The sequence below is a fragment of the Rhinolophus hipposideros genome (genome assembly GCF_964194185.1).
Source record: "Rhinolophus hipposideros genome assembly, chromosome: 2".
Lineage (NCBI taxonomy): Eukaryota > Metazoa > Chordata > Mammalia > Chiroptera > Rhinolophidae > Rhinolophus > Rhinolophus hipposideros.
The window spans coordinates 51,729,543-51,755,404 of record NC_138048.1 but is presented as its reverse complement, the minus strand read 5'-3'; the positions used below and the strand labels follow the sequence as shown (position 1 = coordinate 51,755,404).

Sequence of the window (25,862 nt, the reverse complement as noted above, 5' to 3'; positions counted from 1 at the left end):
GGGGAACCTGGAGGTAAGTAGCACGGCATGGACCGCTTTAGGGAGGAAATTGCTTAGGATTATAGTTGTATCCCTCCTCTGGCTTACTCCATCACTTTTGACATTGCAGAGGGCCCTCGTGGTAATCTGAAGTCTCAGACCCTCCAGTGGTGATTTAGTAGGATCCATGGGTTTCTTCTAACTCTTCCTTTTGGTCTTCCCAGAAACACATGCTGAAAGAGGGGAAAGGCCGGATGCTGCAGGCCATCAGTCCAAAGCAGAGTCCCAGCAGCAGTCCCACTCGTGAACGCTCCCCTTCCCCCTCTTTCCGATGGCCCTTCTCTGGCAAGACTTCCCCGCCTTCCTCCCCAGCAAACCTCTCCAGGCACAAGGCCGCAGCCTATGATATCAGTGAGGATGAAGAAGACTAATTTCTCACCCCGCCTGTCCTCTCTCGTCCCTCTGTCCCATCATCTGCAGAAGCTCTCTGTTGAATTCCAAATTGTGATCCCAACACTACACCTAAGGACAGCGACAAGGGAAGACAATTGGGGCCAGAGGACCTAGGCTGGGGGTCCAGACAGCCCATCCTCCCAGAGACACCACCTACCACACTAAGGAGGCTGACTATGTCTTAGAAGCCGGTTCTGCATCCAATACTCTCCCCACAGGCGTCGCTTTACTGTTTATGTGAGCTTGACAGGGAAATTGTCGTTTTTATTTTTTTAAAAATTAGTCTTTCAAATTGTAAGTAGGACTAATTTTTTGCCCCTGAGGAGTGGGCAGAAGGAAGTGGTGTGATACCCAGAGGCCTTTTCTTCCTGATACACTATAGTGTTTGCCTTCTGTTCTGAGGCAAACTGGCTTGCCAAGTCCTTCAAGCAATGAGCCATGCTGACAGGTGATTTGGGAGACATATACTTTTGGTTTCCTTTAAAAAAAAAAAAAAAGCTAAAAGCTGGGCCATAGTCACAAATCCCCTAACTGTACTCCTGGCACGTGTCGATGTGGCTGTGGGAAGATCTGAGCCAAACTTTTCTTGCTCCCTGAAGAGTTGCTTGGTCCCAGTGGGCTCCATGAAGATACCGATGGGGATGGAACCAGACCACATGGCGTCAGCTGCGGTTTTGCTACCGTGTTCATCTCAGACAATTCTATTGCCCAGTTATTTGGGAACTCTTGTGAGTCTCCTTTTTGCAATCTCCCTTTCAGGAAAAACATTTTCAGGTTTACTGTGATTGAGGAAGCGAGTGGGACAATACTCAGTCTTACACCAAATCAGTTTGGATTAATTTCCCTCCTGGAGTAAGTCCCTGCCCTGCTGTTCCTGTTTCTATGCCCACTTCCTAGCTTTCTACAAAAGAATACTTTGTAAATGTCTGCAGTTTGAACACAGTCTGTTCATCTATGTTGCTCATAACCATATTGAATAGTTAGTCATTTGCACAGAACACAGACGCAAAAGCACAAGGAAACACCCCCCTTCCTAACGCCTTATCTTGACCTCTGCACCTCTTAAGAATGTTCTTGACGGGAACCAGTGCTCCCTAGTCTTTCCTTTCCTGTGAGGGTGGCAGCTGGCAGGGACTCACTTCCCTCTACCAGCCCGCCAGCAGCCACAAAGCCACATTCACACTAGAAGAGTACGGGAGGTTCTCTCCACCCGTGCCTGATGGTTATGGCCCCACGTCCCGTCAGGTTGCCCAGGGGCATTCATCACTTACACTTCACATCGCAGAGTGCTGAAGCTGAACACCTGCTGTTGAGCGGGAGCTCATGTGCAACCTCTAGCCCCCTCCAGCTGTGTGACCTAGCAGATCAGCAGCCATCAGTCACCTTCAGGCTCGGTTCAGGGGAAGACTGCTGATGTCCAGGCCCCACCCCACCACTCGTCAGTACCCCTTGTGGGTGGCGGTGGAGTTTTAGTGTTTTCAGCTAAGAAAACCCATTTTCTCTCTTCTTGCCCCTCTGTTAGGGCTGTGAGCATCTCATAGTCGCCACCCTACACACTTGGTAAAGCCGGCCTGCCTGCGCAGCACGAACACCTGGCTTCTTCACTCAGACCACCCAGAGGCAGAGCACGGCAGCTAGAGGGACAAAGGGGGGGAAGCTCTTGTCCTGATGGCCTGTGAAAACTGCATTTAAATTCTTCTCGTGAAGTGCTATTTTTACTGTCAGATCTGGTTTCCAGGAGCTTCGGCTTGGGATCCTTTTTTTTTTTGAAACAGTTGAAGTTAATGTTTGCCTACATTACTCAGCCTCATGATTACATTTTAACTTTTCTGGTAACTTCTTCGGCAGTCTTCCTTCTGTGGGAATTCTGCCTATTTCGTTCTTATTCTCCCTGGTATAGGAAGGCAATGAAGTCACCACTGAAGCCCACCTACTTGTTTCCTCAAAGCACACGTTATCCAGTATATTTGGAAAGGGAGATGCCTAAAATATGGGTTTCCTCCCTGTAGTTACTTCCCTCAAGTATATTATCTGGGCCCCAAATCTTTGGGACCTTCTCTGCTCTTATCAACAGGCTGCTTGGGCCATGCCGGGCCCGTGGAATAATCTCTGGGCTGATACACTCCGAGACTACTAGGGCCAGCATGTGCACACATTCTTGGGAAATTCGCTCACCTCTTTGGGCGTGACTACAGCCTCAGTCTCCTAACACTACAATATCTTCAAATAATTTTGACTGAAAGCAACAACTTTTATAGTGTGGCATGTTAGATATGTTGGGATAAATGTGATCCTGGGTGCTGGACAAGAATGGGCAGATGGAGGAAGCTGTCGGAACGATGCGTGATTTGATCCTTTGGGCCTAATTCAGTGAGGTTAAGAGGTTCACATACCATGACCATGCCTGTAATCTGTAAATCCTCTAGTATTAATGTTTGAGGCTGTGGAGCTGTTTCTCTGAATCCCCCACACACAAAACTATCAGTCTGAATAGGCCAAATGTGGCAGAGATGGGAGAGCCTGAAAAGGTGGTTGGCCTCAGAGCCTCTAAGATAGAAAGAGAATGGAGAAGGAAGTCCTACAGCTAAGCTGGTGCTGAGGAGCTGCCATTTCAACAGTTTCCTTGAGATGCACTGGGCAGAAAGTTCGCTCTTTTCATACACTAGATTCAGTAGAACTGAAGAATAAAAGTTGAAGTTTTAGAGGAATGGAAAAGGATCCTTTGTACTGCTACAGCTCTTTCTGAAAGCTAGAGTCAAATACCATTATTTTGCTGAGGCTTGGGTAAGAAGGTCAGGGATGTGAGGAGGTTGAAAATCCTGGAGAAACAATATGAGAGAGGTAAAGAGAAATTTTGACCTTTTCTGATCACTGATAACTTCTTAGGCAGCACCTGAGTTCCAGTTTTCAAAATTTTACTTGTGACCACACAGCTGGTCAGTTGGTCTCTGGGTATTCCCTCTGCAGTGGTTCTTCACAGTGCTTTTGTTACTCTTTCTGGATTATCTTGACTTGTGGGGTACTTTTGATGTTCTGGAGCTCATTGCCTTTTTAAGCCTTTTCCAGATTCCATACTTAAAATCTTTCCAAATCAATTCTATTTTGCTGCATTTCTTTAATTCCCTAAAAGCCATAACTTCTACATTTTCTGTCAGCACACACTCTTACCAGAATTGCAACCAATACTGGTCGGGGGAAAAACTCCCTTAACAATGTTTTTAACTAATGGTATTTTTTTTTAAGCTTACCAATATAAGTATTTTTGAATGTTATATTTTTCCAAGTCACACAATGATGATTCTTTTTTTCTCTCATAGAATAGATTGTCATGAGATAAAGAGTGATCCCTAGCTTCTATTTTTCCAAATAAGTAGAACATGTTCTTGGGATTACACTATTAAATGTTAATTTTCTTTAAAAGAAGAAAGATTTTCTGTCTGCCAAAATTATATGTTCGTATTCAGATTGGGGTAGAAAACAACAGTGCTAGATTTAGCATTAAGGATGACTCAGGTTGTGTGCCTTTAGGTTTGAAGTGGGCTTCCCCACCCTTTTTCGGAGGCACTGGCTGTGTTTTGAATACAGACTTACTTGATTGGTTGAATTGCTTTGTGTTGAGGAAACTGAAAAAAAAAAAAAAAGTCTTGGAAAGAAATTCTGGCCTTGGCATGAAAGCCCGTCACCAGTGCCGAAATCCGCAGGACTGTTTTCCTTAATTGCTGTTCAGTATATTGTTTTCCTGTCTGAGTATTAGTAATTTGTTCAAACTTATTTTGGCTTTTGTCATTTAGGCAAATAAAGGCAAAGTGGTTTTACCTCATGCTTTATTTTCTGTGTTTTTGACCCAATCTACAGGTGTATGATACAGTTTATGTCCTGGGTGCTTTTATCTGTACTCTCAGTTCCTTTACTTTTGCATCCTAATTTATTTCCTCAAAATCAAGCTCCATGACCATATTCCTGGAGGATACCTTTTGCAGCTTGGCACAGAGACTCAAAAAACCACGGTCTCAGGAAGGGAGGCTGATCCTGCTCTCCCAGGTCTGACGTCATCAGTGCCCTATTGACACAGATGTAAGGGAAACAACACCTTCAATCTAGTCTTTAGAAGCCTGGTTTCCTTGAGACTTTGGGCTTGTACTGTCTTTGCCTGGCTGAGTTCTACTCCCATCCGAATATCAGACAGACTACCATGTACTCTTCCCCCCTTTCATTTGCTTTGAGAAAATTCAGTGACCTTTCAATATACAAGTTTTAAGGGCTAATAGTGGCACCCCCAGGGGCAATGCGCGCAGTTATAAAGTTTCAAACTTCATCCTGTTTATCTATTATATAATAAAACTTAAAATACCGTCAAAGGCAATATCAAAAACAATTTCATCCTATTGCATAATTCACCTCCATCTCTATAGTCAAATAGAATCGGCCAGCTTGTGTTGACTAAGGAATCCTTCCCCATTTGGTCAAGGTGGAGGGACAGTGAAGAAATATTGTGCCTGTCTCACGAGTACAGTGTCTCTTTCGTTGCCCGAGCCATCCACCTCAGGCTTTGAGGTCCAGATCCCGGTGTGGAGAAGAAAAAGGTTCATATCCAACCTTGTCGTCTTTCCTTCTGTAGTACATTCGTGCCAGCACAGTAATCAGAAAAGTCTCCAGTATGAGGAGGTGGCAATTCATCACTGCATTGTGGGGTGAAATATAATATAGGTTATGCTAAATTATCTAGGTGGTGTCCCACCAGCAGCCCTGGCATGTGAGCTGAACAACTTTCTCCAATTTATCCTCAAATCAGGACCTAGAGATAGTAAGTTGTCCTGAGTAGCGTACCAGGTTAATGGCAGAGCCAGAAGCAGGACTTAGCTCTCTATCTTCCGCAGTCTGAGGCTAGCTTAAACCTCATTTCTTTTGTGTTTTATTGGCATGACCTGCTTTCTGACCACACCCATTCCTCTCCCTAAAGCTAAGGATTGAACCCACGGCTTCCTGGGTTGGCCATCAAGGCTGGCTTCAAGCTGTGGAATTGCAGCTCTCCTTTGGGTGATGAGAGAAGTCGTAGTCTCCTTAAAGTCTCTGTGGGGATTCTTGGAGATCCCTTTCTGGGTATTCCGAGCAGCAGCCAGCCTGGCCTACCTCTATGCTAAGGTCCTCTCTTTCCTGACCCTCCCCCTCTCTCCCATCCTGGAATGCGATAGGAGCCCCTGTGTGCTCACCTTGAGACCTGATTTTAGAGGAAAAGGGAGGCGAACAAGCAATCTGCCCACCGTTGGCCAAGACTGAGAAGATGGCTGGCTGCAGGGCGGTCAGGATGAGGAGCACCTGCAGAGGGAAGAGAGCAGCAAGGGCAGGGCGGGCCCGGCGGCCGTGGCCCCGAGGCCGCTGGCTGTGCTCGTGCTGCCCGCCAGTGTGTCAGCCAGCCCGTAGGTCTGTACGGAGGGTCAAGACTCACACTTGATTACAACTTGATGGAGTTATAGTCTTTCGGAAAATGATAATCTCGTCTTCTATCCAATTTGTTATGAGTTCCAGACAAGGAACAGTAAGAACTGAGTGGAGGTTCAAGTTTATTTCCCTGTCTCAGCCATGGCTACTGATGAGCACGTAATGGATGAAAAGGATGGATGAATAGGGAATAGTCCTTCCGTCTGGCTCAAGTACTTAAGGTCTCTACTGATAGAATGACAGACAATTAACCATTAAAGTGCCCTTGGAAAACTCTGCCATGTCGGGAGCTAAGTGGTGGGGGGAAGAGGAATTAGTGTTCAGTGGGTACAGAGTTTCCGTGTGGAAGATGAAAAAGTTCTGGGAATGGATGGTGGTGCTGATGGTTGCACAGCAATGTGAATGCCCTTAATGCCACTGAACTATCCGCTTAAAAATGGTTAAAATTGTAAATTTTATGTATATTAATTCACAAGAAAGGAGGGGAAGGAGAAGGAAAAGAAGAAAATCTCTGTCCTGAGGCTCCCAGAGCACCATGTGTCTCCTTAGCACTTGCCCTCCCTGAGACGAGGCAGGCTCTGCTGGTCCAGTAATCACAGGCAATCACAGGCTTTTTTACCTTGTGACCTGACCCTATGTGCTTTTGGGGCCCAGATCCTTTCTGCCCTTTCAGTCCCTGACTCCATTTCAGGCTCTTCTCTCTTCTCTTTTTCCCTAGCCCCTTCAATTCTACCTTCTAGGTGCATGGAAATTCACATTTCAGACACATCTGAACACATCAAATGAGAATGTATGTGAAATCACTATTAACTATACGGCAGTCATTATGCCATGGGAGTAGCAGAAGGGCCTGGCAAGGTGACAAAGAATGGAGAGAGAAGGAAAACAAGTTTGGGCTAGAAGTCATTTGCATTTGGTGGAAAAGTTATCTTTGGACTGAGAGAATGCAAAATGTAAAAAGGGAACAAACATACCATTGAGAGAATTTTCAGAAGGGGTGTAAAGATAAAGCGGCAGTGTGACGGGAAGGAATGTGAGTTGGGGAGTCAGACAAATCTAGGTTTAAGTTCTAGCCCCATCCCTCTGTGCCTTTGAACAAGTCCCCTAACCTCTGTGGGTCTCAGTTTCCTCATTTATAAAACCAAAATAATAATGACTCTTAAGATGATTGTGAAAATTAAAATGCAATGTATACCTAGCACATGGTGTAGGTAGTTCATAGTTGTAGCTGAGATAGGGGTGGTGATCGATTATAGGGTTTTAGTAAGTGATTGTAGGCAAAAAAGCAAGGGCAGAAGAATAGAAGGTTTGATAATACATGTGATGGATTGAATCGTGCCCCCCACCCCCGCCAACAGCTATGTTGAAGACCTAACCCCAGGACCTCAGAATGTGACCTGAGTTTGAAACAGGATCATTGTTTCGGTTAACTAATTATACTAATTAGTTAATTAGTATAGTACTAATTAGTACTAGTAGTATACTAATTAGTTAAGATGAGGTCATACTGGAGTAAGGTGGGTCCTTATTCCAACATGACTGGTGTCCTTATAAGAAGAGGAAAAGAGACCCAAAACCCAGACACGTGAGGGGAGCCTGCCATCTGAGGATGGAGGCAGAAATCAGAGTGACGGAGCTGCAAGTCGAGGAATGCCGAGATTGCTGGCAAAACAGCAGAAGCTAGGAGGAGAAAGGAAGGATTCTCCCTTGTAGGATTCAGAGGGAGCATAGCCCAGCTGACACCTTGCATTTGGACTTCAAGCCTCCAGAGCTGTGAGACAATACATTGCTGTTGTCTTAAGCCAGTCGGTCGGCATTTTATGGCAGCCCTAGCAAATGATTATAGCACAGAAAAGCAAAAACTGGGAAGGGGCAAGGATCATTTTTCAAATCTCACAGGAAACCTAAGGCTTAAGAAGATTCCCAAACCTGCTTTTAGCAGTCATTAGCCTCACCTCCTAACCGCAATTATTTGTAGCTCTATTATGAACCATCTTTTCTCTCCCAGGATATAGTTACCTGGAACAGAGCAAATTTGGCTCCCATGTTCTGCTCGCCCAGGTGCAGCTTGGCTTGACGGAAAATGATGGCCAGGGACCAGAGAGCCAAGAGGGTGGACACACCAAGGAAAGTGTTGATCCATAAAGCTGTGCTCTTCTCAGAAATCTGATGGCAGACCAGACAGTAGTCAAAGACGGAGGCAAGCCCTTTTCTTCTATTTCTTCCCCCGTAGTGGGACAGGTAATAAAAAAGGTCCCAAAGCCGTGGCCTATCCCAGTCTCCTCTCTCTCCACCAGAGTCCTTGAGCCTCTATTTTCCCATATCCACCCTGTCCCTGGGGTCCTGCATCAGGGGGTGTCGGCTCTAGCTATTCCTTCTAGAACTCAAAGGTACTGAACGGGTCTTAGACTTTACTCCTGCCCCTTAGTCCTGGCTTACGTCTGCTGGGTCAAAAATGCCATCAGGGACGAGAAACAGGCCCACCAGACACAGAGCTATCCTGAAGAAGGCATACTGGAAAGGGCCGAACATCAGCAGCTGGAGCTTCCTCCTGAGGGCAGAAGAGGGCTAGGAACATGGATCCATGAACTACCCACCTCGAGAAAACCTCCCAACCCCCTCGCTGGGCTCCTGGGCCCAGGCTTGGCTGCCATCACAGATACCAAAATAGTTAAATGAATGGGGACATAGGGAGAAGCCAGAGTGCTGAGCACTGGGAATCTCCTTCTCGCCTCCTGCTCACTCCCAGACCACAATGGTACCTTTTGAGCAAGAACTATCTGGCAGTGTTGACCCAACCTCGTTAACCAAAATGGGCAGGGGGCGAGTAAATAGCCAAAGTCCAGTTTGCTCTGTGTGCCTAAAGTTTGCAGGGGGCAGTGGGCTTAAGTGGCGGGACCTTTGTAGTACTCCTTGCCTCCCCTTATGCCTGGGTGGGTGCCTCGTGTGTGGGTCCTGGCTGGGGGAGGCCCACCCTTTCATCATTGGGTTTGTTCCCCATAAGTCTAATTTCAAGAGGCGTGCAGCAGGGCAGAGGGAAGTAGCAGACTCTCTCGGGAGAGTGCGGGAGGAGGTAACGTTCTCCGAGGACGTCTCTCCCTCCTGCCTTACCTGGTGAGCCTGAGTGGGGGGCAGCAGAGGCAGCAGCAGCAGCAGGGGCCTGTGTGGACCCTCATCGGCGTGTCCTTCAGTGTCCTCACTACTGCCTCCTTCCCACCAAAGCCCTCCACCATGACCTGCATCAGCAGGTAAAAGCACACTGCATAAAACCTGGAGTGGGGAAGAGTGGGCCTGAGAGTACCAGAGGAGGCCAGCCAGCGGAGGGGACGCCCTTTGCTGCCAAAGAAGATGGACTGCAAAGGGAGCAGGGAGAGGTGGCGCTTACCAAGGGGATCATGGTAAGGGCTGGCATTCTGAATGTGTGACCTGAGAAGAGAGGGAGGACGGGGGTCCAGGGGCCTGGGAAGGGGAATTTCAGGCTGTGGGAACAACATGGTGGCTGAGGATGGACACATCCAGAAGTTCAAGGCACCTGGGTTAGCACAAGTTGGAAAGGGATCAATTTGTGATCAATTACTAATTAGTTTGCAGGGATTTATGGACGGGATAGGGGATTCCGGAGTTGTGGGTAAGTGGGAAGCAGAAGGATACCCGGCCCCAAGCTGGGGGCGGGCAGGACACTTACGAGGTTATGGCCATTTCTACGAGCATGAGGGAACGAGGAATCCAGAGACCGAAGCAGCAGAACATGGACACCACCTGCTCGGAGAGGAGCAAGAAGCCAGTTAGGGCAAGCAGGAGACTCCGTGTTCTCTCTCTCTTGAACTTTTTGTGGCAAAGGCTCAAGGAACCCAAACCTAAACATCTAAGGCACCATTACTTAAAAGTGGCCAGCTCGAAAAATCACTAATTAAATTAACTAATTACAAACTTTTATTTTAATTCAGCTGTCAGTTGCTTCTATGTCCAAGGTGAGAGACAGCAAGTCTCCTTGAGACAAGGATCTTATGAAGACTATCCCATCCTGTATCCCTGGGTTAGGAGTATGTAAGTTAATCCTTAGGAGTAAATGGATCAAGATCCAGCACGCTCTTTTCAACACGTCATGTTATTAAAACATCTCTGATGACTTGAGATGGGCTAGGCAGATGTCATCTGGCAGGAAAGGACCTCAAGGGCCCCACTGTCCACCCCAAACAGACACTTAGAGCTCATCACAAGGAAATAGAGGTCCAATTTTATGGTCAACGAGCAATACAAAGGCCTATATATTATAATACAGTGTTTCCCCCCAAATAAGACCTAGCCGGACAATCAGCTCTAATGCGTCTTTTGGAGCAAAAATTAATGTAAGACCAGTATTGTATTATATTATTATATTATATTTATTATATTATATTATATTATATTATATTATATTATATTATATTATATTATATTAAGACCCAGTCTTATATAAGACCTTATATTAATTTTTGTTCCAGTCTTATATTAATTTTTGTTCCAAAAGGCACATTAGAGCTGATTGTCTGGCTAGGTTTTATTTTCGGGGAAACACGGTAGCGGTGGGAGTTTAAATAGCCTACAGTGGAAGGATAGAGTAAAGTATGACCCCATGGGGAAAAATTCCCTTCTACACGGTGAGGAAACACTGCTTGCCTGTACAGGAAGGAGGCTTGCTTTTAACAGTAATACTGTAGCGAGGGGAGTAGTGAGTAGGCTGAGCAGTTTCTTCAGCTGTCTCTGTAGCTCTAAGAATTCAAACACTCCATCCCACTGCCTGTTGGCCCTCCAAGCATGGGGTCCTGAATGCAAATGGAGATCAGATTATAACCCCCCACCCTAAGGTGGTAGAGGCAGGCAACCCTTTGCTGACTTGAATTGCTGAGTTTGGAGGAATTCTCAAAATGGTCCCTGCCTCCTCGCCAGTCCGTCCCAAAGGGCAGCTACAGGGGCCTCACCGTGGGTGCAGAGCTGCTCCACAGCAGAGTCCGCCTCTTGATGGGGCAACGGGTGTTCTTATACAGGTAGACAGCGTCCTCCAGAAAGATGGCGATTGAGCCCAGCACAAGCAAGGTCATGACGACCGTGAGAGCAATTTCCACAGGGCCCAATGCTAGACAGGAAAGAGGGCGGATTCCAGTGAGTTGACGATCAGGCCTGAGGGGCACCGATGGGGCTTCTTCGCTCGGATCTAAATTGCTTTACCATATATAGAATTGTCTGGCCCAGACACCCCTCCATGCAGAAGATTAGCTTTATCTTAGACCTAGAATAGCCAACACGTGGCTAAGAAATAGTCATTCTTCTGCATGGAAGGGAGACTAGACCAGACAATTCCAGATATGGTGAGGCTCACCTGAACCAAACAAGTTTTAACATAATTAGACACCAAACAAGTTTTAACATAATTAGCAAAAATATTGAGTTCAGAGTTCAGTAGGGCCTATTCATTTTTCTACCTCCGGTGTCCAGTGTCCTGCTAGTGAACACAGACCGATTAACATTATAATTGAAGCAGAATATAATTAGTGGTATATACTTTAGAAATGTTTAAATTTTATTTAAAAATTATGTTATGAAACTGGAATATTAGAAAAGGATTTGAATAACAACAAAAAAATGGATACAAGTAAAGACTATAAGGTTTTTCACCTGTGTTGGCCTCACAACTTCATTTTACATTAAATGTGGTCTCTTTAGTGTTTACTATAATCTTTTGAGGAGTTGTTAAAAGTAGCTGTCCAGGCTCTACCCTCAGAGATGCTGCTTCAGTAGATCTGGAATGGGCCCAGGAATCTGCATTTTTAACGAGCTCACCTGATAATGGTCAGTGGTAACAAACATTTTGACGAACACTGGTGAAGCTCTTCTGACCTCACCATTGCTACAGAAAAAATTAATATAGTCACAACGTGTATGTCTGAACATGTGACTCATCAGTGCAACAGTCAGTTTTAAAGTGTTCTGTGACTAAGCCCAGACCCTCATTCATCTATATCGCTTCCCTAGTTGGCAGACTCTCTCCTTTCTACCTTCTAACTGGCTAGATCAGTGGAAGAAGGGGAAAAGAAGACAGTTCATTGTCTTATTGTCTTGGGAGTAAAGAATGAGGAAGGTATTGGCTAGTCTGCCTTATGTTTTGGTAACTGAGGGCAACTCAGTCCGAGAGATATTACCGCTGAAACCAAACCAGGTGGGAAGGAGACCGTACCACAGTAAAGACTTGAGATGTCATCTGGGTCAGTCATACCTGGTGGCACCACAAAGAGCAACCAGGTCAAAGGTAAATCTGTCAAAAATACCACATTGCTCCTGGTTGCTTTTATTTCAGGGCACACGTTTTTCTCACCGTTTGCTTTACCCAAGGGGATCCCTTTATCTCTGACCACAGTTAGGTCTAATGACCAATCCAGAGGACCTGCCAAGGGGAAGGTAGCCCTTGGATTCCAACTCCCAGGCAGGACTTCTGAAGTCACAGAAAACTTCAATCACAGGCCATAAAAGACTGGATTGTGCCGTTTTTCTTTCCTGTTACCCATCCGTTTCTCCACCCACCTCCATTTAGTTAGGCTACAGCCCTCTGGGTGTCTAAATTCCTGGCTTGGCTTTGCTGTTACTGTTGAACTCTATTGCTTCTTTCTCAATTATCTCTCCAGATATTGCTCTAGTAGGCCCTACAACTTTTGAATGTTAAAAAACTGGTTGCAGTCCTTTCTTTAAAAAGACTTTACCGTTTCCTACTTGAAATGTTAAAAATATAAACATCACAGAGGATTTTTTTTTACACAATTTTACCCTTATACAACAAAAATGTGTATCTAAAACAATTATGGAGATACTCATAAAATCTGCCATATTTCAAAATAATTCCAGATTAAAGAGATAAGTCTTTTAAAAATCAAACAGGGAAAATTGAGAGAGAAAAAAGAGAGCGAGAGAGAATTGTACTTTCATCAGGACTTTGGAGACAGGAGACATTTCTAAGCTTAGGATCAATCCAAAAAATCACAGAGAAGGATGGTCAAATTTGACATAAAGTGTTTAAACTTTTAAATGTTAGGAAAAGGGGGAGCAAACAGACTGGGGGAAAGCATTTTTAATAAACGTGTACTCAAATTTAATATCTTTATTGCATAAAGAAAATTAATAACAAAAACAGGAGGCTCTTGCAAAAAAAAATAGAAAAGTGATATTAATACAGCTTAGGACATGTGGGAAAATGGTCAACCTGCCTAGTAGAGAAGAGAAAATAACAGTGACATATTATTTTTGTTTTATTAAAAGATAATGTTTATAATATTATTGACTAATAGCCCTAAATTAAAAACAACTTAAGTGTCTGACAATATTGGAATTATTAAGTAAATTATACAACAGAGTATTATCCAGACATAAAAAATTGTGCATGCTATAAAATCTTTGCAAAGAGTACATAATATTTTTTAAACTTATTAACACTCAATTAAAAAAACCCAAAACTTATTAGCAGACCCACACGTATGTAGTCATCTGACTCATGACAAAGGTTCCATTACAATTTGGGGGGAAAGCATGTTTTTTTTCAAGACGGTGCTGGGTTAATTGGATATCCTTTGGGGGATAAAAAAGAACATCCTTCTTTTTTGACCCATCCTTCATATCATACAAAATACTTAAATGTAAGTTAAAACAGAGTTTTTCAAAGAAAACAGAGAAGTATATCTTCATGATTTTGAGAGAGGTAAAGATGTTTTAAAGTAGGACACAAGAGCACTAGTCATAAAGAAAAAATTGATAAATTGGACTTCCTTAAAATTAAGAATTTCCATTCGTCAAAAGAAACCACTAAGAGAATAAAAAGGCAAGCTCAGCCTGAGAGAAGATATTTGCAATACACACATCCATCAAGAGACTCATATCCATAATATGTAAAGAATTCCTATCAGTCAGAAAAAGACAACATAATTTTTTTAAATGAAAAAAAATTTTTTTTTTCATTTTGACCCGAACAATTATTTTACAAAAGAAAATATCCAAATCTTCAAGAAACAGAAAAAGGTGCTAAGTATCAACAGTTATCAGAGAAATACAAATGTGAGATATTATGACATACCCACCAAAAGAGCTAAAATTAACAGAACCAACGATTCCAAGTGTTGGTGAGGAGGAGGAACAATTGAAACTCTCATACATTGCTGTTGGGAGTGATACAAGCAGTTTGGGAAACAGATTGGTAGTATCTATTAAAGTTAAATATACACACCTACCCTATGACATAGGAATTCCACTCCTGGACACATATTCAGTAGAAATGAGTGCTTATAATCACCAGAAGAATGCTCAGAGCAGCATTATTTATAGTGGCCCAAACTGGAAATAGCCCATATATTCTTCAATAAGAATACAGACAAATAAATTGCGATGTATTCCCACAATGGAATATCTCACAGCAATAAACAAGGATGAGCGAGCTACTGATACATGCGACGAAATGGATTATCTTAGAAACATAATGAAAAGTGAAGGAAGCCAGGCACAAGAACACATACTGCTTGATTTTGTTTATATAATTGGAAAACCAATCTATAAAGCTGACAGAGTTTAGAATAATGGTCTTTGTAGGAATATTAAGTGAGGGGAGTATGAGAGACCCTACTGGATACTGGAAATGTTCTAAATCTGGATCTGGGTGGTGGTTTCACAGATGTACACATAGGTTAAAATATATCAAACCATATATTTAAGATTCATTGCTCTTTACGGCATGTAATTTACCTTAAACAAAAGAAACGTCTTGTGTGAACAAAGCAGAATGCAAAATTAGTGCAGTAAAATTATAACCATGTTTAAAGGATTTGATTGGGGAGAAAAAGGTAGAAAAGAGTTGAAGGAAAGAGCGAGGCACTACAAAACGGAAAGTCACAAAGAATTGTCCATAGTTGGCAGAATAAGAAATAAACTATAGGTATAGTATATAAAACTATAAGATAACCAACTAAAAATATTGACATAATTATACGGAGAGAACGGAAGACGGTCGGCACTAAGTAAGCTAAATCCGCATGTATCATAGAGGCAGCCACAGATAATGCCCAAAAATCAGTGCCCCAGGGAATAATGGTGTACACATATTGGTGATTTGAAGGTAACTATCAAAAGAACCATCAGCTATAAAAGGAGGAGGATGATTAGAAATGGGAATGGATAGGGCAAGGGATTGTTTTTGTTTGTTTTGTTTTTAGTGAACATATCCTCAAGATTTTATTGTCTTCATAATAAAACAAAATATGAAGCTTACAACTGGATCACTTGGCTCTTTCTCCTATCTCCTCCCAGTTCAAAATGCTTGCATCTCTTAATAGCCAGCATTCTCTTAGATCTGCTGTGGGGCTCATGCATTCAAGCCTCAGGACAATCTTCGTAGTGTTAGCCGTTTTGTGGAAAATCAGCAGAAGTCTGCTCACCATAACCAGTCTGCTTCCTGTCATAACACTGCATTCCCTGCAAATACAGAGAACCCTTGCCCTTCTTTGTACTGTGGCACTTTGTGGGGTTGGTGCTTGCCACACTTCTTACAGAAAGTCAGGGACTTTTTAGGACCGTTCACCATGTTTTTGAGAGCGCTATCGGCACGGAAATGTGGGAGAGGATTGCTGATTTTCATTAGCAGCCCTTTTGCACTATTTGAATTTTTAACCATGTTCATGCATTACTTTGATAAAATAAAAACATAAAAATCATTGCATCCAAAAATGCCTCGAAACACTAAAACAACACTAGCAATGCTGTCTTCAGGTGATGAGACTGTGGTGTTTCTGTCTTCTATCTTTTCCAATTATTCTATAATAAAAATGTATTTTATAACAAAATTTTTTTTAAAAACCACATTTTGCCAAACATATACTAACATAAAAAATATGTATGCTGTAATGCTTATAAAAACAGGACATAAAATTGTAGGTATAGGACTATTTCTACTAATATTAAATAAAAACATAGAAAGAGGAAATTACACTAGATGTGTCGTGGCATGGAATTAACCCCTGGTTGTTCGCAAAAGGTGAAAGCATTCACAGACTCTATAAAGTGGGAGAGTGAAGAAAGGCTTTATTAAAGTTAGGAAGAGAGAGGCAGTGTCCAAAGATGATGGCTGCCACGGGTTGTAAGAAGAGAAACACCGGCGTGGGGGTGGTCACCGGGGCAGAGTCCAGAGTCTGAGGGTGGACAGCTGCACTAACTTCAGGTTAGCTTTTTCTTAGATAGCAAAGGGGGAGTCGGTCAGGCAGGTTTGAGAGCTGACATCTCTTCCTGGGGTCTGGTCTGTTTGAAGACGATGTTATATCCAGACTCTCGACTTGGACTCAGCCATCCAGGCCTGGGACTCTAATGTGTCACCAGTAAATACTGCTAGGGAGTTGTAATTGAATTCCAGTGTCCGGGCACCTGAGGATTAAGAAAGTGCTCTTTCCCAGTTAGGATGTTGTTAATTAATGAGGTATAGGTAGTCTTGAGAAAGGGAACAGCGTTCTTCAGTTAACAGTGAAGGGAGAAGCAAAGAGAAAACAGCTGAATATCAGGATGGATCTAACTGCAAACTAAGTCTAATTACAGGTGAATAGATAGCGAACTATACGGTGAGTTAAATGGCAAACTAGCTAAGTCTGACTGCATTGTTGATTCGCCTGTCTTTGAGTAGTGGGACTATAAATTACTTCTCTTCTTTTTACTGTTCTGGATTTTCAGATTTATTTTACTGAACCTGAATTATTTTTACAACAGAAATGTTTAATTACAAAATATACATATAATTTCATTTATATGTGGAATCTAAAAAAACAAAAAAAATAAATGAACAAACAAAACAGAAACAAACTCATTGATACAGAGAACAAAGTGATGGTTGCCAGATGGGAGGAGGGTTGGGGGGGCTGGGTGAAAAAAGTGAAGGGATTTAGAAGTACAAATAGACAGTTACAAAATAGTAGAGGGAATGTAAAGTACAGCATAGGGAATATAGTCAATAAGATTGTAATAACTATGTATGGTGCCAGGTGGGTATAGACTTACCAGGGGAATCACTTCATTAGTTACATAAATGTCTAACTACTATGCTGTACACCTGCAACTAATATGTACTTATTGAATGTTAACTGTAATTGAAAAAAAAATTAAAGACATGTCTATTCAAAATATATAGAGACAAAAGACAAAGTCCAGATAGGCAGAAACCAAAATTAATTCAGTAGATTTCTAAAAACCGATGTCCATTGTTGTGAGAGGGAGTCGCTGCTGGGGGCCTTTCCTTGCCTGACTCTCACCGGCGACTTGACTCTCGTCCTCAGCTCCCTGAGAGCTGAGGGTGGAAACTGCCCTTTCACACACAAGCCATCGAAGCCAAAGCCTTTCCCAATCTCCCCGGTCCTTGCCGACTCCCTCCTCCTTGGACATCTCCTTCTCCTTGACTCACAGAATCACAGTCCTCCTCGTTCTACTCCTGGCCTCTGACCTTAGGTCTCCCCTATGATTCCTCATCCTCTCCCACACTTTGTGTCCTCCAAACTCAGTCACTGCAGCTCAGCTCTTCTCTGTTTACTGAGGTTTAGAATTTCCCTGCCACTCCTTCAGCCTCCTGACAACCACGTGAGCTCTTCCCACCTTCAGGACTTTATACTTGACTTCTGCTGGGTCAGCTTTTCTTCCTGAGCTCCTAATGGCTGGCTCCTTCTCCTCACCCAGCTCTCAGCTCAAATGCCCCTCCTCAGTCAACCTGCTCTAAGTGCCGAGGTGATCTGCCCCCACCTCCACATGAGGTTATTTGCATATTTAGTTACTTGCTCATTGTCTGTCCCCTCATCTTAGTGTAAATTCCACCAAGACAGGAACTTTGTCAGGTTTGTGCCTGGAACAGCAACTATGGACTATATGTTGAATGGAAGAGATAACTTCATGAGAATTCCTATTGTCATCTCCGTTATACAGGCTTTTTCAGGAAACAAAGTTAGAGTGTTAAGTACCTAGCCCAGGGTCACACAGCTTGGGAGGGAAGGAGGTAGGATTTAAACCCAGGGGTTGCTGATGCTACACCCATACTCTTAACCATTATACCTGCCCGCTCACTATTGGTGTGTGTTCGCATAGATATGGGAGAGCATGTGGAATGATATAAACAACCAAATGCAACCCTAAAAGGTTGTTCAAGTTCATGAAGGAAGGGGTGGGGCATATTCAGACTGTTCAATATAGAAATACTTTTGCAAGTTCTTGTGACTGCTGGCTTTGGTACTCTATTCTTTCTCATACTTGCAGTATCTACAGGCTCTTGCGTGCACTTCCACGGTGCAAAAGCTAAGAAAGACAGAAATTCTTTGGCATCCATACCTTGACACCACTGCCCTCCATCAAACTCATTTAGCTTTTTGAAAGATTGTCCCCTACAAAGGAATTTTGGAAATGCCTTCAACAAAGTTAAATATGTTTTTTTCCTGCAGAGCCTACTCAAGAGTTTAATCTGATTTACATTGTTAATTTCCAAAAGGGTTACGGAATATAGCTTTTACAGAACTTGTTTTTCTATACACTCTGTTTTCATGAAGCACTCCTTGGGATTAGTATTCCAGGAAACACACTTTGCTAAATGCTTGTCTAACTGACCATTTTGAATACAATCATATCTTTAGCAACTAGCAAATTTCCCACTGTCTTGAAATAGTGAAGATTACTTTTTTAAATAATGAAAATAAAAGAACATTAAAATTTTGAAGAAAGTATCAGCCATAATCCTAGCTAGTTCCTAACCAAAAATTATTTTATTTTTGCGTATTTGTTCCATAGAGGTGAAGAGCATATGCTCCGGAGTCAGAGATACCTGAATTCAAAGCAAAGTTCCACTCACTGCTTGCTCTTGGACAGGTTACTCATCCTCTCATTAAACCTCTTAGTACAGCACCTGACATGTAGTATTTTTGCTCAATAAAAAGTAGCTTTAAAAAACATCCTGGTTAAAGTGCATACATATTATATGACTGCAATCATACTGTAAAATTTTGTGTTCTGTTTTTTTTATCTAACTTTTCATCACAGCCTGTCAAAAACGATTTTTATAATTATTTTTTAAGTTATACATATTTCAAAAATGAAAGTAATAGAGCAAACATTACTATACCCATAAACCGTTTTAAGGTGTTATGATATTGCCAATTTTGCTTCAAAAGTTATTTTTAGAAAAATTAAACATTACAGATGTATTTGAAGGCCCGAGTATGTACGTTCTGGATCCTTTTCCCTTCCTTACCTCACTTCACAGGGCTCACTACTATTCTGAAGTTAGTGTATATCTTTTCCATTTATGGTTTAATGTTTCACAACATGTGTACATATTCAACACGCTATATTGCTTTCTCATTTAAAAAAATCTATATAAATGGCATTTATCCTGCAAAATGCTTTTTCCACTCAACATTGTTTTCATGATTGTTATTTTCAGAGAGTTCCTCTATTCATATACCTACAATTAGAATTGCTGGGTTGTAGGAGATGTGAATCTTCAGTGTTACAGAGATCTAATTACTCTCCGAAGTATTGATACCAATTTATACTCCCATCAGCAATCTATGCAAGTCCATGGTTCATCTCAATTTCAACGTCACTTGGGATTAACAAGACTTTTTATTTTTGCCTATAAGAGTAGTGACATGATATTTTATTATTTAATTTGTGGTTCCCTAATTCCCAAGAAAATAGATAATCTTTTTGTGTATTTATTGCCCATTTGGATTTCCCCTTCTGTGAATTATCTGTTCATATATTTTATCCAATTTTTATTGGTAATTTTCCTACTACTAACTACTCATCCTTTGTTCGTTATAGGCTTGAAAATATCTTCTCCAAGTCTATGGTTTGGCTTTTAACGTTGTTGATAGTGTTTTCAGTTGTGCAGAAGTTTGTTTGCTTTATGTAGTCAATCTCCATGATTATTTATGGTTTCTGTGTTGAAGAAATTACTCTCTGCTGTCAGAAAGATATCTTTTCTCTATTTTCTTTTGTAAAAATGTTTGCATTTTACATTTAGCTGTTTAATGTACCGGGATTGAAGCTATGTTGGAGCTATTTTCATGTTCATTTATTTGCCATAGGGACAGGCAATTGTCCAGCATCACTTTTTGAAGAGACCGTATTGCCCCACTGATGTGTACTAGCTCTCTGAAAGTGGGCATGGGTCTGTTTCTGGGCCCTCTATTTTGTTCCTTTTTTCTACTTGTCAGATCCCTTGTAGTTATTGCCTCAGTGCTTTAATTAGTCTTATTATAAGCCTTAATTTCTGGTAGGGCAGGTACCCTCCTTGTACTTTTTCAAAACTGTCTTGGCTTTTCATAGCTCTTTACAGTTCCGTATAAATGTTTGGATCAGTCCATTAAAAAAAAATCCTGTAAGGATAATTGCAATCACATTGTATGCATTTCAAAAATGGATTAGCGAAAGGTCCAGTAGTTCTTCCAGAGTAGCTTTCTTGAATTTATTATAAGGAACAGCAGAGTTTATAAGTGAAGGAGGAAGGAGTTCTCCACATCCTCCAATGGGCACCGCTTCCTGACTCTCCTGTTTCTGTCAGTGTCGTCGCCATTGCCCGGATTCCCAGAGTCATCTTTAGAGTCTCTTTTTCCTTCACTCACCTTGTCTAGATATTTACCAGATTGCCTGCTCTTTCTTTGGATTGCCTGTGTTTCCCAACCTTCCCTTCCTGTCCCTGATATTGCTCTGGTTCAGACTCTTGTCCCTCATTCTGGGCTGTGGCAATAACCTCCAATTTATACCCCTGCCGCTCACGGTTCTTCTTCACTAGGTCCGTCTTGATTACTCATCCTGAAGCACTATTTTGCCCCTCCCAATGTGAGAGCCCTCACAAGAGCTCCTTCTGTCTACAGGATAAAGTACAACTTCTCGATCATTGGGCCCCACCTTACCTGCCCAGCCTCTCAATTACCCCCTGCCTCCCTACCTGCAACCTAGAATCCCGCCAGACCTAGCTCCTCAGAGTCTGGGGGAGCTGTCTGCTCCTTCTATCTCTTCCCTACCCCTGCTGTGCCCACCGCATGCTCGCCAGCCAGTCTCCAGCTGCTATCCACTCCAACATTTCTGTCTGGGAACAAGGCAGCTCGCCAGACTTCCTGGCCCAGAAGGGTCTGCCTATTTTGAACATTCTCGGTGCTTCTATTTCACATTTTGTAGCAGAGCACTGTGAAAGTCAGGGTTTCTCAATTCAGCATTGCTGACGCTCTGACTCAGATAATTCCTTGTTGTGTGTGTGGGGGGGTTCCTTTGTTTGCAACATCCCTGGCCTCTACCCACTACATGCCAAGTAGCACACCCTAGTTGTAGCAACTGAAACTGTCTCCAGACGTTGCCAAAAGTCCCCTGGGGGAAACACTGCCTTGGTGTAAGGGAAGACTTGTATCACCGGCTGCCCTCTGTGAATAAGCGGTTCTTGGAGTTAGACGCAGCAGCTGCCTATGGGCACGAACCACAGAGCAGCTATGAGGTTTCTCTGGGCCCTCTCTGGCAGCTGGCCTTTGCCCTGGTCCAGAGCATCTGAAACAAGGCTGAGCATTGTCTAAGGACATGCCCACGTGTGCCGCCTAATGCACACTGACCACAGCCTGTCTAGTCCTTGAGGTGACAACATCAGGAAAAGGGCTGGAAAAGGTTAAGGTACCATGGAGACACAGGCTCCTATTCATCTCTGTCTGAGAAGTAGTTCATCGTGCAATAGAAAAACAAAATAGATGTGGGTGAGCCACATTGACTATGAAGATGCTGGGGTCATTTGATCATCACATTTTAGACATCCAAGAAATAAACTGTGTCTCATTCTCAGCCTTTCGCTTTCAAAAAGCAGTTCGGTGATAGGAATCTAGTTGGCCAACACTGTCAGAATACTTTTCCAGGTTCATCTAAGTTTTAACAACATCATTCACAATAAACCCCTCAAATGACATAGGTCCTTCCCTTGAGGCTGTTGTGCAGGCCTCAAGGGGATTCTGTGGGGTTTGGGTCATTGGGGCCATCTTGAGTCCCTGGATGGCTCTGGGCTCTGAAAAATGCTCTAGGCCAGCGTTCCCAATTTGAGTGAGCTTTGAAGCTAGGATTTGTGGGAGGCCCAACATGCAAGTTTGTCTCCTGGGCTAGGTTGTCATGTTCCTCTTTCGGCCTATTGGCTCCTCAAAGAGTTGATGTTCTCCAAGACCTTAACCATGACAGACAGACAGTGGGCCAGCCATCCTCTCAGGGTCTCTAGGCTGGCTGCTCAGGGCCACTTCTCTGCTCCTCTCAGCTGTCCTGACTTACCACTGGGATGCTCACTTCCCTCTGGTGCAGGTTCCTGACTCACCTCTCAGAAGCTGGGCTGCAGTGGGAGGGTGAGAGAAGCAGGCAGAGGGGATGCTGTAATTATTTTTCAATATTTCCAGAAGATCTGCCGTGTACCTGGAGAGACACCAGCCTGTGTTCAGAATATGAGGATTTGTGGAGGGGAGAGGTACCTGATGGGACACCAGTTACTTGACACTCCCGAGGGATGGGTACCCAGCTGGTGGGGCTTCTGTGCATGCGCCCCACAGCTCCCAAGTCTGAACTCTTTCACTCCCTGATTGCGGATAGAAAGCCAAAGCTCTAGGGGTCACGCACTGGCCCCACTCTATAGTGTCCCTGAGGACCTAGAGGCCACCCAGACCGTTATCAGCCCTGTCTCATTCTGTGGACCGGGAACCAAAGGGCCCTGGCAGGGAAGCAGGGACAGGCTGGAGCGATAGGAGCCACCTGATGCTTAGCAACTGGCTGTTGGCTTAGGGCCTGCTGCCCTCACTCACCTGGGGTCAAGCTTTATCTGAGTCCTGTCTGGCTCCATTGTCTTCTCTCCCTCTCCGGTTCTCCTGGCAGGCACTGAGGGGCAAGGAAGGGCGGGCGAGCAGGTGAGGGCCCTGAGGGAGGCAGCTCCTGGCCGTGCTGCCTGCAGGCTTTTCCAGAGGTCTCCCGCAGAAGGTAGGTACAGTGGCTTTGTTTTCACCTGGGGATTTCTCCCTCCTCAGGCTTCCTGTGCCTGTGGGTCCCTACCTTGGAGTTCGTTACAGAGGAATTTGAAACTTGATCCTTTCCGCTGGCTGAGTTCCCAGGTTCCTGACTCCTCCCCATTCCTAGGTGTGGTCCCTCCTGCCTCCCTCCCACAAGTGCCTTTGGCCATCCCTTGCCCAGGCCTCCCTCGCCCCCCGACACAGCCCACCTCCATCCTCAATCTCCCACCTAAGGAGCCTTCTGGGGCATTGGTAGGACAAAGTTCTTGATCCTCCCCTCTTCGCTCCCTGGTCACCAACTCCCTCTCCCCCAAAACCTGGCTGGAACTCAAGCTCTGGGGCCCTGGATGTTACGGAGCGAGTCCCCAAGAAATGACCACGGAGCCGAATTGGACAAATTAACAAGGCCTTTATTACAGATTCGAATCTGGGCTCAAGCCTCCACTGACATAGCAGTGAGCGAGAGCCCTGAGCACTGTTTCCCATCCCTATTTATTCTTTTCTGTTACTTGTCCTTTTTCTGATTTATGTGCCTTGGAGAAAAAAGGGGTGCTGGTTATTATTTTTTAAGGGGATGTTCTCAGGGGTAGGTTTTCCTTAAGGGAATGTTCCCAGGGGTAAGGGGATGTTCTGCTTATCTTTGCTGCAGCAACAGGATCTGCTTATCTTTGCTGCAGCAACAGGATATCTAGTTTTGGGGTAAGCTTAACTGGGTACATGGTTTTAACGGAAGATATGTTCGGGTGGCCGAAAATTTCCCACGGCACTTTTGCTCTGACCTGCTTATCTTCCATTGTTAAGTAGATTGCCTAAACTGAATTGAGGCACGGTTTTTTTTTTTTCTTTTCTTGACCTCCTTGTCACATTCCCTACTGGTCTTACCCGGGAATCAAATCATTGATTCTCGATCTTCTTCTGGGAAGTTAGCGTCATCTAGGGCTAAGTTTTGATACTGAGTACGAACCGTGAGGACCTTGACAGCTTGGACCCTAGAGTGAACTAGGTTGACTAGAGATGGAAATATGTAGGGTCCGATAGTGACTATTAAGATGAGGAGAACTAGGGGCCCAGCGGCCGCACTAAGGAGAGTAGTGAGGCATGGGGACCAGGAAAATAGGTTCGCATACCAGTTTCCTTGCCTGGCTCGCTCTTCCTCTCTCTCCTTGAGTCTCTGTCTAAGCTGGCTAAGACTTTTTTTATGACCTCAGAATGGTTAGTATAGAAACAACAGGCTTCTCCCCAGGGTGAGGCATAGTCCTCCTTGTTTAAGGAAAAGGAGGTCGAGGCCTCTTTTTTTCTGGAGAACAACCTCGGCAAGGGAGCTCAGAGAGCTTTTAAGTTTTGTAACCATTCCCTCAAGGGTACTGAGGTCTAAGTCCACTTGTCTAGTTAACTCTCAGTAATCTTGGTCTTGTTTTACGAGGGAGGCAGTACCGACCGCAGTGGAACCGGCGACACCCAATGTGATCAAGAGTGGGATTAGGACTGGGGCCCTCCTGGCCCTATGGGGCTCTAATCCTAGATGTTCTCTACCCCCTTCACCAGAATAATAATAGACCTGAGGAAGAATACGGGTAAGGATACAGAGCTCTGGAGAGTTGTTGTTTATGATAGCAGGGAGGTAAGCACAAGGGGTGATACCCTCCGTGCAGGCTCACCAAGTCCCTTCGGGGGCGACGAGAAGGACGTTTTCCCCGTCGGTCTCTGTCTCTGGAAGGATGATGGTCTGAACACAGGAGGATGAATAAGGAGAATCCTCTATGCGAAAGTTGGCTGGGAAAAGGCATGTGCCTTCTCCTTGCAGGTCGTCAAGAGTTAGTTTTGGGTGGGCTCCCCACGGGCAGAAGTGTTCTAGGAGAGTCCCTGGAGAGGGGGTCTGACAGGTCCCCGGTGCGTCTGGAGCCCCCGTGGCGAGCGACCCTCCGGAATCTTAGGTGCTGGTCGGTCGTGGTCCAAGGGGCTAGGGTGACACAGCCCCAGGCAGCGCAGTAGAAGTCGTTTTCTCCCCCACATTCGCTAGGCCCTATAGGCGGCTGGTCGATGTTGTGAGCCGGTTGTCGGGACCGTCCCTTAACCGCAGTCGGGGTGCTCAGGATCACCGTGAATGGGCCAGTCCATCTGGGTTTAAGCTGGCCTGGGTTGAGCTTCTTGACCCAGACTAATTTACCAGGTTTAATAACAGGAGTCCTCACTGGGCTGGAAGTCTCCGGGTCTCTCTCCACACACCGCAGTCTGAGCAGCGTTCCGTGTTACCTGGAGAGCCTGTAAAGACTTAAGAAGATTATGGTTTTTGATGGCCCCCAGCTGTTCTTCCCCAACCGGGGTAGGAGTGGAGGAGGATGCCCAAACATTATTTTATAAGGAGTAAAACCCTGGGTATACGGAGTACACCGGGCCCTCAGGAGGGCGAAAGGGAGAAGACTTACCCAATCACCGCCAGTTTTCAGCTTTAATTTTGTTAGGGTTTCCTTAAGAGTCCGATTCATCCTTTCTACCTGGCCAGAACTCTGTGGTCTATATATGTAGTGGAGTTTCCACTTAATTTTTAAGGTGGAAGCCAATAACTGGGTGACCTGGGCGGTGAACGCCGGGCCATTGTCAGATCCCAAGTATAGCGGTAGGCCAAACCGAGGGAGAATTTCAGAAACCAATTGTTTAACTACTACCTGGGCTGTCTCTTGTCTGGTTGCATAAGCCTCTGGCCATCCTGAGAAAGTATCTACCATGACGAGGAGGTACTTGTACCCTCCTTTGGCTGGTGGCAACTCAGTGAAGTCTAACTCCCAATGTTTACCTGGGGACCCTCCCCTAAACCGGAGCCCAGGTTCCTTGACGGGAGTAGGGTTGGAGTTCACTTGAGCACAAGTCTGACATCTCCTTGCGATGTCCTGGGTCATCTTATAGAGTCCCTTTATGAAAAAATTTTTTTTTAAGAGTTCTGCGAGC

At 44.2% G+C, this 25,862-nt stretch overlaps 2 protein-coding genes and 1 pseudogene across 8 annotated transcripts in view; 1 reads left to right on the top strand and 2 right to left on the bottom strand.

Annotated features, from left to right (window-relative positions):
* PCYT1A (phosphate cytidylyltransferase 1A, choline) overlaps positions 1–4,252 on the top strand; it is a 42,849-nt gene extending 38,597 nt beyond the window's left edge. For all 6 annotated transcript variants that reach the window (XM_081078079.1, XM_081078081.1, XM_081078084.1 and 3 more), the window contains exon 9: positions 204–4,252. In XM_081078079.1, the coding sequence (XP_080934205.1) occupies positions 204–410 (207 nt within the window). In that variant the 3' untranslated portion in view covers positions 411–4,252. The remainder of the gene's footprint in view (positions 1–203) is intronic.
* SLC51A (solute carrier family 51 member A) lies at positions 4,239–22,967 on the bottom strand. The gene is made up of 9 exons (XM_081078164.1): positions 22,716–22,967; positions 22,238–22,332; positions 10,833–10,987; positions 9,557–9,630; positions 8,983–9,141; positions 8,311–8,422; positions 7,891–8,037; positions 5,643–5,748; positions 4,239–5,111 (listed from the first exon to the last, which is right to left on the bottom strand). The coding sequence occupies exons 1-9, from the start codon at positions 22,751–22,753 to the stop codon at positions 4,975–4,977; spliced, it is 1,023 nt and encodes a 340-aa protein (XP_080934290.1). The 5' UTR covers positions 22,754–22,967; the 3' UTR covers positions 4,239–4,974.
* LOC308509710 (large ribosomal subunit protein eL42-like) lies at positions 15,124–15,463 on the bottom strand (annotated as a pseudogene). The gene has a single exon. The product of its transcript is annotated as a large ribosomal subunit protein eL42-like (transcript).
* Positions 22,968–25,862: the final 2,895 nt, after the last annotated feature.